Below are 16,954 nucleotides of genomic sequence, written 5' to 3' on the forward strand. Positions count from 1 at the left end.
GTAATGGTAACAGTTGGTGTTGCGGGCTGCTTTTTTCATGGACCTTTGAAAACGTTTGAAGTGAGAATGTAGTGCGATAGCGCCCTGGGTCAGAGGATGTTAGGAATATTAAACAACTAGAACTTTTCAGTTGTCCGATCGGGCAACTAGGCAAGAGAATAACTTGTCCGACATAGACTTTCACTTGTCCCGGGCAATCGGACAACCGTTAGTGTCGAGGGCTGTCACAAAAAAAGAAGAAGACCTACCTACCTACACACTAAAAAAATCATGGGTCGGGGACAGCAAAACATAGAATTTTTTAAGGATGGCCTCATGCACATATAAAAGCGCACGCGGGTGCGCGACCGCAGTGCGTGCGGGTGTATGTGTGTGCGTGCGTACGTGCGCGTGTGGGTGTGTGTGGGTGCGTGCGTGCGGGTGCGTGCGTGCGTGCATGTATATATATACCACACCTTCTGTATGTCTTGTGCCAACGTGACTAGGTCCATGACATCGGCTTGTCTATTGGTTCGGTAGGAGTTTATAAGCTGCATTCCCAGTGGCTGTGTGTTAGTCTCCACCAAGTCTGCATCACGAGTTCATACAAAATACGACTTTATTAGCTATTATTAGCTTCATTGCTGCACAAGTGTAAGGCCACACAATCCACACATGTATGAACAGTGGCTCCACCTACAGCAAGCTGCTGTCACAGAAATTACACAAGAGTTTAAAATGTTTGCGTTTGTTACCATGCCGCACGATTGGTTGGCAGCAACCAAATCAAATGTCACACATGCTGACGTTTTTTGTATATATTTTTCCTTCATGTTGTATAGTGCTGTTTTGTACAGAAATTTTGTTATTTTAACTGCTGAAGATAAGTGCTGAAGATTTATCAGATTTTTTCTCCATGACAAAGACTGTCTTGTATTTGTATTTGAATTACATGCAATAAAGATTTAATAATAATAATAATATTAATATAATAAATGCATGAGTACAGTAAATCCCAGCAATGTGACTAAACCTTGAAGGGTGTAGGTTCACACAGCTGTCATGCTGATGCTAATATTGAAGCACTACAGTACTAACTCCTATATCCAAGCCACGGCCCAATCCTAGTTTAGCAACGTGGATTAGTTTAGCACATAATTATGCAAACTATAATTCCCAAACTAGGATTAAGCACCAAGCCACTTAGTGACTTACTATGTCTGATAGGGTCTATGTCCCCCAGGGTACTGCCGGACCGTACCCTGGGTACGGTCCGGTATACCGGAATGGACCCTGGTAACTATCTAATATGCCTAACCGTACCTCGCCTACTACAAACCGTACCCTGACTTTCAGCCGATGTCGTAATACATACCGCTTGTCGGCAGGAAACGCGCCGCTTTATGCTCCCGTTCCTTGTTTCTGGTCCGTTCCCGCAAAATATTCGTAACCCTTACCCTGTTACGTTTCACCTCCCGACCCTTTCTACAAGTGTCAGCGAGTCTATACGTTTCCAACCCATTAAGATAATCATACAAATTTTCCTGTTCCACCACAACACTGGGAGCCATCTTTCAAAAATCTCGCGCGAAAATGCGCAAAAATGTCGTAAACATTGCGAAAGGAAAACGCATTCCCGATCATCGCGATATTTGCAAAGCCAAAAGGATTGCGCGCATCAGTGTTTATAGGTTGAAATTTCTTCTTGGTTTCACAGTTTCATACTCCAATCCAACTTTATAAAGATATCATACAGGTCTGTATGTATATTTCAAATTTTGCGACATCAGTAGTGGGCGGAACAGGGACAGTCAGGGTACGGTTTGGAGTAAGCGAGGTACAGTCCGGCATATCAAATAGTTACCAGGGTACGTTCCGGCAGTACCCTGGAGGACATAGACCCTATCAGCCCTACTATGCATTGAAGCTATGATGCTAGAAGTAGATCTTATAAAAAAGTAATAAAATATAGGCTTACCAACTTTACTTTCTTCAGAAGATGCCATATCTGATTTCACCTTTTTTTCAAACTGCAAATACAATCAGCAGTGATGTATCCGGTTCAAGGATAGAGATGATGTATTGACTACTACTAGTACTACTACTACTAGTACTACTGCACTGACTACTGAGTAAGTTAGTAGGCCTACATGAGCTAAGAGCCATAAATCAGATGAATTGTCGCGTAGGAAACCTGTGGCTGTTGGTATGTGCTAACAATCCTGTACGAGACTGTCTATGTTAGGACCCGAGGAGTCGGTTATAGCAAACTGAGCCGTCATGATGTTGTTTAGAATATTCAACTCCTTTTCCTTCTCTTCCACTTTCTCTTCCGGAGTCCAGGACATATCATATTGTAGTTTGTACGATCCCAGATACTCGTGTGGACAACTCGCTCCCCATTCCTACGCGAAAGCAGCGAAACAACAGAATCAGCGGTTGTAATTCAGCGCGACAGCTGGTCACACGGTCAACGTATGGTGCATCACATCAGGAGTGTATCAAACTTTTGATACACTCCTGATCACATGTTATCAAGAGCTAATAATACTTAGAGTGTACAACGAGAAATTGCTATTTCACGGCAATATTATTCTACTTTGTCTGCGAGTCTAGAAGAATTTTATGGTATTGCATTCAGCAGCATTCTTTGCTCTCTAAAACAAGACCAACCGCTTGTCACTACGTAACTCCTAGGCTGAGATATTGGCGCGTAAACCTCGCCTCCCACACTGGCCTCACGACGCCTCTCATCCACATTAATCATAAACCACGTTTTCCCGTTGTACACTATAGGTATTGTTAGCTCTTCATGTTACGACATTTTACAATACATTGTAACAATAACGCGACTCTAATTCCGTTTGCAAAATTAATACAGATGCGAGATATAATGCATTCGGCCAAAGAGCAAAGAACCACGTAACATATATGAAAGAAATCGCTTTTCAATATCTCTTAGTGTTTCCCCTGGCCAAAAAGGTCTGTGAGGTGGTAATTTTTGTGTATGTGTTTGCGCCTTTCGAGGTCCTAACAAAGCGGACACCGCAAGTAAAATTTTTGAAAAAATTGTGCAAATTGGTGCATTCTACATTATTCTGAACACATTTGTATGAGACTCTTGAATCTCTTTTTCAAGTTGTCAAAGGGACAAGTTCAATAAAGTGTAGTTTATTGATGGAAGAATGGTGATTTTCGTCAGCGAGGCGGTGTTTTGGACAAATTTCTGTGTGGCGGCTGAGAATTTGAGCGAGGCGGCCCGCCTCGCTCGTGTCAATCAAGGGGAAACACTGTCTCACTTACTACTATATAATTACAACATTAAACTATCAATGTATCATATCTTGGTACTACTATATAATAATAACTCACTACACCGCCATCCCGTACTTACGTGAGCGGAGAGCAAGGAGAAGTACGTCTGTCCCGACGGCCGCCTGTACAGGTGGTAGATGGTCCCGGGAATCTTCCGGAAGTTGCAGGCTGCATGATGGAGGTCCATGTCGCGGCGTGATTCTCGGAGTACGATGCGCGCTTGCTCCTGGAGCCTCCGTACCTGCTCGGCTATCACCTGCAGCTTGTTGATCGCGTTCGCGCGAAGAAACTCATCCGCCTGCAGCAGGGGTAGGGGAGGGGGCGGGAGAAACAAGTATATATACAATATATATATATATATATATATATACATGATAATATATATATACGAAGAAACATATATATATATACATGATAATATATATATACGAAGACACATATATATGTATATATACTAGCAGGATACCCGGCGTTGTCCGGGAAATAAAGCACTCAGTTGGTGACCGACCATTTGGTTGAAAGAAAAATACCCCCAAAAATATATCTATCTATTTATCTATCTATCTAGCTATCCATCTATCTATCCATCCATCCATCCATCCATCCATCCATCCATCCATCCATCCATCCATCCATCCATTCCACCCACCCACCCACCCATCCATCCATCCATCCATCCACCCACCCACCCACCCATCCATCCATCTATCTATCAGTGCAAGTTGAATCTGGTTTGTACAATGTTGCTGCAGGGGCCTCTTTATTTAATGCTGCTGCAGGGTGCGATGTTTATTTGAAGTGAGGAGAGCTTGTTATAATGATAGCGAATCTTTTTTTTCACCGTCAGACACGCACACTACACTGGCTTAGTGGACTCTATATCTATATCGGGCCATCCTTAAAAAATTCTGTTTGCTGTCCTCCGACCGACCCACGAAAATAGCCGCGACGCAAAAGTTTATTTTGACATTTTGGGTTCCATTTTTATTTTAATTTTTTTAATTTTTTAATTTTGTCTATATAAATATAAATATAACTCTTCTACTGGTATTCTGAAGGCGCATATACATTCCTCATAGTTAAGACTGAAACACAAAGCATGTGTGGCAAATATGAGGACAGAATTAAAATAACTATTATGCCTCACACAGGCCTCGACGCTTACTTTCAAATCTGGTTGTCCTGTCGGGCAACAAGAAGCAATTTTTACTTGTCCGAATTTTGATTTTACTTGTCCAAAATTTACTTGTGCAATCTATGAGCCGTTAATGTCCTCTTTTGGTTCAGTGCATACCATATTATCAGGAGTGTATATTATATAAATAGATATATATACATATATAACATATATAGATAGATGTAGATATATATATATTGTACACTCCTGATATTTTTGCCAGTATTTCCCTGCGATGCATATTAGGCTCGCATCGATACCGTAGGCAGTGTGGCTGCGCGCGCGTTTGCATTGCGTGCGTGCCGTATTACACTACAGTACTAGTCCATGCCACGTAGGTGCGTCAGAACTTCTGTTGTAGACCACATGTTCATGATGGAACGTTTAGTCTGTGGTCATTGCGCGTATACAGCTAGAATATTTGCTGGCGGGCACTTCCACAGCGGCTAGCAGTGGACGTAAGAACTGGCCGTGACTGAAAGAAGTGCTTTGAACGTGACACATAACACAACACAAGCACACAAACACACCACACACACACACACACGAAACACACACATGGCACAGTACACACAGACAACACACACAGACCATCACCACACACACACCACATACAACAAGAACCAGCCGCAGCAAGGCCAGCAAGCGAAATATAGTGGGCGAACATACACACACACAACGAGCAACGACAGCAAGGAGCCAACGAGAGAACCACACACCGACAAACAAACACGAGCAAGCACAAGAACGGGCGAGGTGCGCAAGGGCACAACAGAGAAGAGGGACGAAGAGAGAGAGAGAGAGGCGACGATGCACACACAAGAGGGAGGGACAGCAAACACACAGGCAACACCTATCGCCGAGAGCAGCGAGATAGAGAGCGAGAGGATTAAACGCAGGCGAAAAGGAAGGGAAGGAAAGGAAGTAAGTAAGGGAGGCGCGAGCGAGAAGAGTAAGAGCACGCAAGAGTGAGATGGGAGAGACGGAGAGTGGCCTGTGTGTTCACTACTGTAGTCAGTGCATACGCATCATCAGTCAGCACTCAGTGCGAGTACGTATGTATGTCTGGGAAGATAAGAGAGAAGAGAGAGGAGAGAGAGAGAGAGAACGACAGCAAGAGAGAGAGCAGCGAAGAGAGGAGAGAGAGAGAGATGAGAGAGAGAGAGAGGAGAGAGGGAACGCGATGTGAGAGAGAGAGAGAGAGAGAGAGAGAGAGAGAGAGAGAGAGAGCGAAGAGAGCGAAGAGAGGAGAAGAGAGGAAGAGAAATCCCACAGGAGATATGATGTTTACAGAAAACACGGCGGCCCTCAGTGACTCGTCGCCATTGAAAAACAATACAGAAAAAACCGCCCAATGTCTATATATGGACATTTGCATCACAATGGTGCCAACAAATTCGCGCTGAAGCGACCGAGATTCCGGGTGCGAGTGGTAACCCGCACGTGTACAGCGACCAGGAAACACAAAACGCCCGGCGCTCTTTGACTTAACTCAGAAGCCGTGCACCGCTAGCCGAGTCTGCATTTATCCGGATGGTCTTAGGGCCGTCGGTCGTGAAGGGAGCGCGCGGACTCTTCACAAAAAGTCTGTGTGCGTTGGCTATCAAGCGAAACTAATGAATGGTGATAACACTACGGAAGCCGCCTGCCCACCTTGCGAGCACCAATAACAGTTTGTGACCAAGAATTAATTAATGCTTGTTTGCACATCCGCTGCATCGTAAGACGAAAACCCGAGAGCGCTGGCAGGAACTCGCTGAAATGCGCGAGCGAGTCCTTTCAAGGGAAAGACTGCCAGGGCAGTGAATGGCGCCCGAGCCGACATACAAGGGGAAGTCGCGGCATGACGGGGCATCGACGTTGCAACGCGTGTTTGCTCAACACGGTACAAAAACTGCTCGCATAAAGTAATACGCCCATCCGAAAGCGACACGAACGTCGAGATAGAGAGGAAGAGAAGGTGGAGGGACAGAAAGAGGAGAATGGAACAGAAGAACAAACATGGGGAGAGAGAAGAATAAAGACGAGAGAGAGAGCGAGCGAGAGAAGAGTAGAGAAGAGAGAGGAGAGAGATAGTGAGGAGATAAGAGAGGGGGAGAAAGATGCGGAAGGCGGAGTGAAGAACGCACAACAAAAAGAGGAGAGAAAAACACAAATAATGAAAAAAGTTTGTCTACTTTAGCTAATTATCAATCAATTCGTCCATCCATCTATCCGTCCATCCATCCATCCAGTCTAATCCATTCATCTATCTATCCATCCATTCCATTCATTCATGGCCATCCATTTCATACTATCCACTCCGCATACACACACACATCACACACCAAATTCACACGCATACACAAACACATACACACCACGCAATGCGCACCACTCATCGCCGATCGTACGTCTGTCCGTGTCACTGTCGTCCGTCCGTCCGTCCCCGCAGTCCCGTCCGTCCATCCATTCCATCATCCATCCATCCATGCCATCCATACATGGCCATCATCCATCCATCATCCATCCATCATCCATCCATCCATCTATCATCTATCCATCCATCCATCGCGGCGCGACTATCCATGCTAGTCCTTGCCATGCGTCGCATAACATCCACATCACATCCCATACCAACACACACGCACACACTCAGATCACACCATTAAGTATCCATCACATCAGAATACACTACCTACCAACCCAGCAATCGCACACAACGCACGCACGCCATCATCCATCCATCCATTCAACGCACGGCACGCACGCACCATCTACCAACTATACCAATCACACAGCCCATACCATACACACACCACGAGATAAACCTTTTCAGACGCCATCTGCGGCAGCAGTATCTATTTTGACCACACGAGCGGGGCCAGATTCCTTACTTGCGGGCGGTATCTTGTCGACTGCAATAATAATCATCAAGGTGTCTCACATCACCATGCTTTTGGTGGCATTATATTTAGCTGGGCCAATATCCATCTGCGATTACATTACTATCCATCACCAATCTATCTTAATCATCTCCCCATCATGCAAGAAAACATCAATGTTCAACATAACAATGTATACCATCCATCCACCATACATTTCTTCTATTGGTTAGATGGAGCGCCATCCTCATAGAACATCATAGTGGCGCATTTGTTATATCATTGTTTTCACATTGCCATTGTGTTTTCACTTCTCGTGATTGTGAACGTTCACCGCGCTTAGGTGCAAAAAATTTCCCCACTAATTTTTAATGTTTTTGAAGCGTGGTGTGGAAAAAATAAAACTAAAAATAATAGCATGCACGTGTCATGAATCATGTAGATGTCACCACCAAGTTTGGTTAGAGATACCGTGACTGCGGAAGTGCCATCGGCTTCACACACACCACAGCCAATACTCCAATTTATAAGATATAAACACCTTGTAATTACTTGTTAAAACCCAGTCCTCTATACTTCTCTGTACACAACTTCAATTAAAAAGAAAAAAATCAGGAGGTGCGATCTTTATAGCCGAGGCCAAGAAAATCTTGTTCTAATGTAACCATGTTTGTACCGCAACTTTTCAATGCAAAATAACTGAGGGTGAGACCTTATAATATACATGAATTTATACTTATACACGTGTAAATAACAAGTACTATGTAAAAATCGTAAATGAAATCACACGTGTTATGGTTGCAATGCTTGCACGCCTCATTGTGTGTCATCATTTACCGATTGCAAGCCTTTTTCCCTCAATCACAGGAAAAGAGTTTTTGCTGTCGTCTTCATCATCCACGCGAATGGCTCACCCCCATACATATTTCAAGTAAATGAAATAATGCCCGCAACGCGACTTATAAACAACGTACCCCACCCGCATACATAAATCGAATCCGCCCCGCCAGGGAGGTATGCATTTGGCCGCTCTGAATAAATCTGTAATGGTAACAGTGGGTGTTGGGCGGGCTGCTTTTTTCAATGGACGCTTTGAAAACGTTTTGAAGTGAGAATGTAGATGCGATAAGCTGCGCCTGGGTCCAGAGGATGTTTAGAATATTAAACAACTAGAACTTTTCAGTTGTCCGATCGAAGCATACTAGGCAAGAGAATATACTTGTCGACATAGACTTTCACTTGTCCGGCATCGGACAACACGTTAGTGTGCCGAGGGCTGTCACCAAAAAAAGAAGAAGACCCTACCTACCTACACACTAAAAAAATCATTGGGTCGGGGGGACAGCAAAACATAGAATTTTTTAAGGATGGCTCTCATGCACGATTATAAACCACGCGCACGAGCGGTGCGCGAAAACTGCAGTGCGTGGCGGTGTATGTGTGTGCGTGCCGTACGTGCGCGTGTGGGTGTGTGTGGGGGCGTGCGTTGCGGGTGCGTGCGTGCGTGCATGTAATATATACCACACCTCTGTATGTCTTGTGCCAACGGTGACCTGAGGTTTCCATGTACATGCGCTTGTCTATTGGTTCGGTAAGGAGTTATAGACTCCATTCCCCAGTGGCTGGGTGTTAGTCTCCCAGCAGTCTGCCATACGAAGTTCATACAAAATACACGAAACTCTCATTAGCTATTAAAGCTTCAATTGCTGCACAAGTGGTTATCAGGCCACACAAATCCACACATGTATGAAACAGTTGCTCCACCTACAAGTCAAGCTGCTTGTCCACAGAATTACACAAGGTTTAAAAATGTTTTGCGTTTGTTACCATGCCCGCACGATTGGTTGGCAGCAACCAAATCAATTGTCACACTGCCTGAAGTTTTTTTTTGTATTATTTTTCCCTTCCATGTTGTAAGTGCGTTTTGTACAGAAATTTTGTTATTTTAAACTGCTGATAAGAATAAGTGCTGAAAGATTTATCCAGATTTTTTCTCCATGACAAAGACTGTCTTGTAATTTGGTATTTGAATTACATGCAATAAGATTTAAATAATAATAATAATATTAATATAATAGAATGCATAAGTAACAGTAAAATCCCAGCAATGAGTGACTAAACCTTGAAGGGTAGGTAAAGGTTCACACAGCTGTCATGCTGATGCTATATTGAGCAGCTACAAGTAACAACTCCTATTATCCAAGCCACGGCCACAATCCTAGTTTAGCAACGTGATTAGTTTAGCACATAATATATGCGCACAACTATAATTCCCAAACTAGCATTAAAGCTACCAAGTCACTAATGTACTTATACTATGTCTGATAGGTCGATGTCCCCCAGGTACTGCCGGAACCGTATCCCCTGGATACAGGTTCCGGTAATACCGAGATATGGACCTTGGTAACCAAATCTAACTGATGGCCTAACGTACTCGCCTATACATAGACCGTACCCTGACTTTCAGCCCAGATGTCTATATACATACCCGCTTTGAGATCGGCAGTGAACCGCGCCGCTTTACTGCTCCCGTTCCTTGTTTTGGGTCGGCCTTTCCACTGGCAAAATATTCGTAACTTACCCTGTTTTACGTTTCACTCCCGACCTTTCTACAAGTGTCAGCGAGTCTATACGTTTCCAAACCATTAAGATAATCCCAATTACAAATTTTCGCTAGTTCACCCACACTGGGAGCCATCTTTCAAAATCGTCGCGCGAAAATGCGCAAAATTGTCGTAAACAATTGCGAGAAGGAAAACGCATTCCCGATCATCGGCGATATTTGCAAAGCCAAAAGGATTGCGCGCATCAGCTGTTAAATAGGTTTAGTAAAGTGTTTCTTGTGGGTTTTCACAGTTTCATAACTCCTAACCAACTTTATAAAGATATCATACAGGTCTGTATGTAATATTTTCAAACTTTGCCGACAGTCAAGTAGTGGGCGGAACAGAAGACTTAGTGCAGGGTGGTACGGTTATGGAGTCAAGCGAGGCTACATGTCCGGCATATCAAAATAGTTGTACCGCAGGTTGCCTTACCCCCAACAACAGATTCTCGGCAAGTAACCCTGGAGGTTACATGACTCTCTAGTCAGCCCCTATCTATGGGCATTGAAGCTATGATGCTAGAAGAAGATCTATAAAAAAGTTAATGACACACACACGGCTTAACCAAGCGTTACGGCTTTCTTCAAGAAGATGCATTTCATGATTCACCTTTTTTTCAAACGTGCAATACAATCAAGGCAGTGGACGTAAACCCAGTTCAATGATAGAGATGATGTACCTGACTACTAACTAGTACTACTATACTAGTACTACTGCCTGACACTGAGTACTGTTACTGTTACTGTTACTGTTACTGAGTGTTAGTGTTAGTGTTAGTACACAGGTTTGACTCTACTAATAGTAATACCCTTTTTATACTGGGGTTTATCCCGCTTCTGGTCCGGAACCTCCCGCCCCCATTGGCCATGTCATCCGGCATCCATCCCAACCCAATCATCCCATTTATATAATCGCAATCTTTGCCAATTGAGCCGAGGGAATAACCCCAGTATAAAAAGTCGAAACATACTTAGCCGCCCCAGTATCTAAAAGTTAATTACTGCTCTAGCGAGGTGGGTTTCAGGTCCGCTTCAGACTGACGAGCTAAAAACAGGTCAGTAATGAAACGAACATATCCCGATCTAAGTTTATCCCACTCAGAAGCAGGCACTAAACCCGTAGCGCATTATTAAAAAACGAACTTATCCCGAGCTACCAATGTATAGTTAAAATACCTATCGCTTCAGAGCGTCTAAAGTCGTGCGCAGGTATAAAGGACTTATGCCACGAGCTAGAAAGTTATCCCGCTCAGAAGCGGGCTCACACAAGTCGTGCGCAGTATAAATGAGCTCACGACTATAAGTTATCACACGCTTCAAAGCAGTATAAAACGACTTATCCCGAGCATATAAAGTTATCCGCTTCAGAAGCGGGCTAGAAGGATCGTGCGCAGTACAAAAGGGGCATTAAACACACAGGTAATTGTAAACCCCTTTTTTATAACTTGCGGCAGCGCACATTTTAGCCCGCTCTGAAGCAAAGTGTAAACCTTTAGCTCGGGATAAGTCGTTTTATACTGCGCACGACTTTAGCCCGCTTCTGATGCGCGATAACTTTAGCTCGGGATAAGTCGTTTTATACTGTGCACGACTTTAGCACGCTTCTGAAGCGGGATAACTTTAGCTCGGGATATGTCGTTTTATACTGACGTTAGCTCGGGTCTGAAGCGAACCTGAACCACCTCTTAGAGCGGAATAACTTTAGCTCGGGCTAAGTATTTTTTAACCTTTTATACTGGGGGTTATCCCGCTGGGGGATAACCCCCAGTATAAATGGGGTTAAAATGTCACTGAATTTAGAGCGAGCTAAAGTCGAGATGCCTTTTATACTGACGTTAGCTCGGGTCTCAAGCGGGATGGGAACCACCTCCTAGAGCGGAATAACTTTACGTCTTTAGCTCGGTCTAAGTATCAGTATCACTGATCTCTATTATATTATAGAGATCAGTGATCTGTATCAATCATGTATGTTTCGACCTTTTACTGGGGTGAGGGTTATCCCGCTTCAGGTCCGGACCTGAAGCGGGATAACCCCCAGTATAAAAGGGGTAATAGACAACTTAAATCAGTACATAAATATATATGCATGCATCTAGAAAATAAGGATACCTAACAAGGACACCTACACAACAAGTTTGTCAAGAAAACTACTTGTTCAGTATAGAGTATTTACATTATGCTCACGATGTGTGTCGCTGCAATGTGGCGCCACCTTTCGGCGATGACTCACTCGACGAAGTAAACATGGCGTCGATAGATATTCCGCAATCAAACAAAACATGGGAATTGAGTTTGTACGAGCTTCATCGAACCCCGCAGGAGGTTATCACGGACAATACGGAGATCGCCGTCTCCCCGCGGAGTCTGCACAGCGAACTCATGTGTCCCATATGTCTAGACATGCTAAAAAACACGATGACGACGAAGGAATGTCTCCATCGTTTCTGTCAGGAATGCATCATCACTGCACTTCGCAGTGGCAACAAGGAATGCCCGACGTGCCGCAAGAAACTAGTCTCCAAACGCTCGCTGCGACACGATCCAAACTTCGACGCTCTCATCTCGAAGATCTACCCTAGTCGGGATGAGTACGAGGCGCATCAGGAACGCGTGCTGGCCAAGTTGAATAAGGCACACAATACGGCCGCCCTTTCCTCCAGCATCGAGCAAGGCATGAGGTATACTTACTACAGCTCATAGGGTCTATGTCCCCCAGGGTACTGCCGGAACGTACCCTGGTAAATATCTGATATGGTTAGGATTAGGGTTAGGGTTTGGGTTAGGGTTAGGGAGTAGGCGTAGGTGACCCGGGCACACTAGGCGATTGTAGCCGCGCGACTCAAATAATTATCAACCATGTTTGATTCGGGCGACTCAGCCGGCCAGCTCGAAAATCGACCGCGACTCACTGGACACACTAGGCGATTTCAGCTGGCCGACTCAGCCGGGCGGCTGAATCGCATGAAAAACCGCCTAGTGTGTCCACCCCTTTAGAACCACTACACTGTTCCTGTCACTCCACTGCTGATGCCACCGGGTGTTGCAGCTAGGGCATCAGGGGCGGATTCAGACCGTATTTGCCATATTGGGAAATACGGTCTAGATTTCAAAGTGCCCTTTGAAATTTTGCGCATACTGTGGGGTGGTGTGTCCTTTTAAATCTGGAAAAATACTGTCTAGCCTCAGCCCTGGAACCGGCCCTGGGCATACGGTGCCAAATTTAAGTTACCTTCTCGCTTCTTACTAATATATATATTTGAACATTTTCACAACGGCGATGTTAACTTTGACAACGGCGGTGCGCCACTGTGCCTCTTATGTATAAGAAACCCTGATATATATAATAATATTAACATAAGTTCAGGTATAATATACGTAGACGCGTTCGCGATAATGAGCACCAGGCGACGTGCGCTCCTGGCATTGGATCGTTGGTAGCGACGTTGGTTCATGGATACAAGCATATATGTATGCGCATGATGGATTCAAAGAGGTGCCATAGGCATGCATGCGGATGCTGCAGGCGGACGCGGGGGAAGAGAGGGAGCGGGGGAACTCCCTTGTGTCCCCCAACAAAAATGTAAAAATTTGAATGTTAAAAATGTTAACAGTAGCATTTTCACAACTGCGATGTTAAATTTGACAACGGCGGTGCGCCACTGTGCCTCTTAGTCTTATGGAGAACAGGGGACGAATTTCGAAAATTTTAGCCACTTGCGAAAAATCGCGAGTGCCTAAAAAATCTACGTGCTAAAATGAATTCTAACGTGCAATTTTTTTGTACAACAAAGTACTTTTTGAATATTACATTTACATACACTTTTGAAAGTGTAAACAGCGTACGTAAATAACGGCGAATTGAAACTTGTTTAGGCAATTTGACCGACCAGTTTGACCATTTTAATCATGAAATATATTCGTTCCGTGATCGACAGTGATAATGTATGCGGTGTATGCTATAAATTTCCACTCGCAGAAAATAGCAAGTGCTTATATTTTCTACTCGCAATTTCTCAATGTCGACACGCATTTTGCGAGTTAGCAATCTAGGGAAATTCGAGCCCTGGGAGAAGAAACCCTGGGTTTGTGTTTGACTGTTGTTGTTGTTTGTGGGTCGCGACAGGGTGCAGGCGATGAACAGGCAGCAGCGGATACGTAAGCAGCAGTCAGAAGACGGCGGCGTGGACGGAGCGTCGCAGTCCGGACACAACTCGGGCGCTAGCACCGCCGGCGACCCGACGCCGGACACTGTGGCCGACGGTGGCGCCCCCACGCAGAAACGCAGCCGCGTCGGCTCTGAAGATGGGTCAGTGTCGCAGACACCTGCACCGGGAGGTCAAGGTAGGTGAGAGAGAGAGGGGGGAGGGGGAGAAGGAGAGGGGGGAGGGGAGGGGAGGGGGAGGGAGCGGGGGAGAGACATTGACAGAGATGGAGAGGGAGGGAGAGAGGAGGAGAAAAAGAGGAAAGAGATAGAGGGGAAGAGAGAGAGAGAGAGAGAGAGAGAGAGTGAGAGAGAGAGAGAGAGGCGGGAGAGATAAAGAAAGAAAGTGAGAGAGCTATGCCAACACATAGCATATATGTGAAGCAGAATATATATATATGTTAGAATTTGCTGGCAGTGGCAGGCACTGTCACTATATCACGTTGCTGTGTGCCCCTGTAAGACCTAGCGCAGACCTGCGATTTTTGGTTGCTCGTCGCTGCAACCTGCAACCGCAAACGATCGGTCGATGTGTCGCCGCGTGTGCGCACACATGCGATTTCGAAGCAATTCTAGAGCAATTTGGGAGCGATTGGGAGCGACGAGTCGCTCAAAATCAAAAGAGTGATTTCTTGCAACTCGTCGCAAGCGACCAGAATCGCTACGAGTTGCAGTTGCACGTTCCCCGCAGACGTAGCGATTTCACAGCGATTTTTACAGCGATTCTAGAATCGCTGTCGAGTTGCATGAAAAAGTCGCAGGTCTGCGCTAAGCTCAACTGATGGGTTTATCCACTAGCAGCTTTACATCTCATGGCTGTTACCATGGTTACCATGTTCCCAGGTAAACAAACAGCAGGCAGTCCTACCGAATTAGAGTTGGTTTTCCCACCGAACCAATCGGATGGAGGCAGTGATACAGAAAGATACATGAAGGGAACTGGAAACGTTTTAAGTACGTGTGTTTTTCGAGTTCTTCAGAGAGTGACTGAAGGCGAGAGAGAATTGTGGAGTGAGTGTGTATGTAAGAGAATTAGAGTGATCCTGAGAAAAAGGGGGAAAAGGTGGAGAATTACAGAAAGGTGGTAAAAATAAACAGATAAGAGAGGAGAAGGAGTGTAAGAGAGTAATGAGAGTGAGAGTAACCAACAACGGGTAAGACATAGATAAAGTTCTGTTGCGTCATACTAACCATCTGCCGTTAATCTTGATAAACTGCAATAATCTGTGATCGTGTCATGTTCAGATAAACCCACAACGGGTAGCCCGACTGAGATTGAGCTAGTGTTTCGACCACACCCATCCGAGGGAGGCAGTGATACGGAGACAAGATACATCAAGACTACCGCCAACGCATCAAGTATGTATCTGGTTATAGTCCGTCCATCTATACAGAGATGTTTTCTAGAGGGTGGCTGATTCCTACTACCCTAATTTCACTTCTAGTTTATTACCACCATGTTTCTTGTTTTTGCTTAACTAGTGTTACTATTTTTAGCTGAAGGACTTGTGTTTGTGCAGCCTTCACATTTACCAGTGTAGTTTTAGCACGGTTTCCGTCCCAGTCAGGTTCCGTCGACGTTTATCAATAACATAAATATTATATACATATTAACGAATATTCCAAAGGAGTAGAAGTGCCTAAAATCAATTAGCTTAGTCTTATGTACTAGCAAATTCCAGCTATGAGTGTGACGTGTGGTGTCTCGCTTAGACGTATGGGTTTATAACAGGTCTGTTATCGTAAGCTTCTGATAGCAGAGCTGAGGTTTTCTAGTTATATACCTGTTAAACATGCAGTAAGATACAAGATTTATTAGATACATTATGAGATACATTATTAGATTATCTACAACATATATAATAATTAGATACAATTTTGTATTATTATATATGTGTTTATAGATTAGATATTACATTAGATATTATCATAATAATGTCAATGGCAGTTCCGCCCTGCGTCCCTCCCCTTTCGCCCGCACACGTCTAACCCTCCGTCTCTCTTCTCGCTCTCACAGTCGACCATCTCTCCAAGTACCTCGCCATGCGTCTGGCCCTCGACTACAAGAAGAGCGAGCCGCCAGGGGGCGCCACCGGCGACGGGCCGAACGCCAGCACGCGCTACGCCATCTACATTGCGAGCACTCCGGCGCACTACACCGTGCTGAATGGCAGCATGACCCTTGACCTCGTCAACACCAAGTACTGGAAGGTGAACAAGCCACTGGAGATGTTCTACGCTCGAGATCGCAGCGAAAAACCCTGCCTGTCGTGACGCGACCGAGGGGAGGAGGGGGAGGGAGGAGAAGGGAGGTGTAGGGAAGGAGGGAGAGAGAGGGAGTGGGAAGGAAGCAGGAAGAGGGGGAGTGAGAGGGGAAGGGTTGGAAGAAGGAAAGAAGAGGGAGGGAGTAAGATAGAGAGGGAGGTGGGTGCGAGAGACTGCAGTGAGAAACCTGGCTTGGTGTGACAGGAAGGAGGGAGAGAGGGAGGGAGGGGGAGAGCAGGAGGGAGGGAGTCATGTGTGTGAGGGACCTTATCTATCTGTGGGGGAGTGAGAAGGTACGTGGGAGAGACCGGCTGTTGTTGGATAATGAGGGAGAAGCGAGGAAGGACACGTCGTGAGCTCAAGAAGAGAGAGAGAGAGAGAGAGAGAGAGAGAGAGAGAGAGAGAGAGAGAGAGAGAGAGAGAGAGAGAGAGAGAGAGAGAGAGAGAGAGAGAGAGAGAGAGAGAGAGAGAGAGAGAGAGAGAGAGAGAGAGAGAGAGAGAGAGAGAGAGAGAGAGAGAGAGAGAGAGAGAGAGAGAGAGAGAGAGAG

The 16,954-nt window shown here is 45.2% G+C and overlaps 2 protein-coding genes and 1 long non-coding RNA gene across 4 annotated transcripts; 1 reads left to right on the top strand and 2 right to left on the bottom strand.

The window, feature by feature from the left end:
- Window positions 1-456: 456 nt before the first annotated feature.
- On the bottom strand, window positions 457-12,136 carry LOC106817576. Its single transcript, XR_001395076.1, has 3 exons — window positions 12,067-12,136; window positions 1,958-2,009; window positions 457-568 (listed from the first exon to the last, which is right to left on the bottom strand). It is a non-coding gene; the product is annotated as an uncharacterized LOC106817576 (long non-coding RNA).
- Window positions 2,122-8,952, bottom strand: LOC106817575 (uncharacterized protein C1orf50 homolog). Its single transcript, XM_014822251.1, has 3 exons — window positions 8,863-8,952; window positions 3,374-3,594; window positions 2,122-2,384 (listed from the first exon to the last, which is right to left on the bottom strand). Exons 1-3 carry the CDS (start codon window positions 8,945-8,947, stop codon window positions 2,193-2,195), a joined length of 498 nt encoding a protein of 165 aa, XP_014677737.1. The 5' UTR covers window positions 8,948-8,952; the 3' UTR covers window positions 2,122-2,192.
- A 38-nt stretch (window positions 12,137-12,174) lies between the features above and the next one.
- Window positions 12,175-16,471, top strand: LOC106817574 (E3 ubiquitin-protein ligase RING2-like). 2 transcript variants are annotated; one of them, XM_014822249.1, is made up of 5 exons: window positions 12,175-12,618; window positions 14,064-14,281; window positions 14,985-15,095; window positions 15,387-15,500; window positions 16,159-16,471. In XM_014822249.1, the coding sequence occupies exons 1-5, from the start codon at window positions 12,185-12,187 to the stop codon at window positions 16,413-16,415; spliced, it is 1,134 nt and encodes a 377-aa protein (XP_014677735.1). In that variant the 5' UTR covers window positions 12,175-12,184; the 3' UTR covers window positions 16,416-16,471. The 2 variants fall into 2 exon arrangements, with proteins under 2 accessions (XP_014677735.1, XP_014677736.1); XM_014822250.1 differs by lacking the exon at window positions 14,985-15,095.
- The last annotated feature ends 483 nt before the right edge of the window (window positions 16,472-16,954 follow it).

Source organism: Priapulus caudatus, unplaced genomic scaffold, assembly GCF_000485595.1.
Source record: "Priapulus caudatus unplaced genomic scaffold, Priapulus_caudatus-5.0.1 Scaffold1776, whole genome shotgun sequence".
Lineage (NCBI taxonomy): Eukaryota > Metazoa > Priapulida > Priapulimorpha > Priapulimorphida > Priapulidae > Priapulus > Priapulus caudatus.

Bases quoted from the DNA above. Each gene is read 5' to 3' on its own strand.
- LOC106817575 (XM_014822251.1), bottom strand. From the start codon at position 8,947: ATGGAGTCTATAACTCCTTACCGAACCAATAGACAAGCGCATGTACAT. The intron at 3,595-8,862 runs GGTGTGGTATAT...TACCCCTGCTGC, and splicing joins GTTGGCACAAGACATACAGA to AGGCGGATGAGTTTCTTCGC. The intron at 2,385-3,373 runs GTAAGTACGGGA...GCTTTCGCGTAG, and splicing joins TCTCCTTGCTCTCCGCTCAC to GAATGGGGAGCGAGTTGTCC.
- LOC106817574 (XM_014822249.1), top strand. From the start codon at position 12,185: ATGGCGTCGATAGATATTCCGCAATCAAACAAAACATGGGAATTGAGT. The intron at 12,619-14,063 runs GTATACTTACTA...GGGTCGCGACAG, and splicing joins AGCATCGAGCAAGGCATGAG to GGTGCAGGCGATGAACAGGC. The intron at 15,501-16,158 runs GTATGTATCTGG...TCGCTCTCACAG, and splicing joins GACTACCGCCAACGCATCAA to TCGACCATCTCTCCAAGTAC.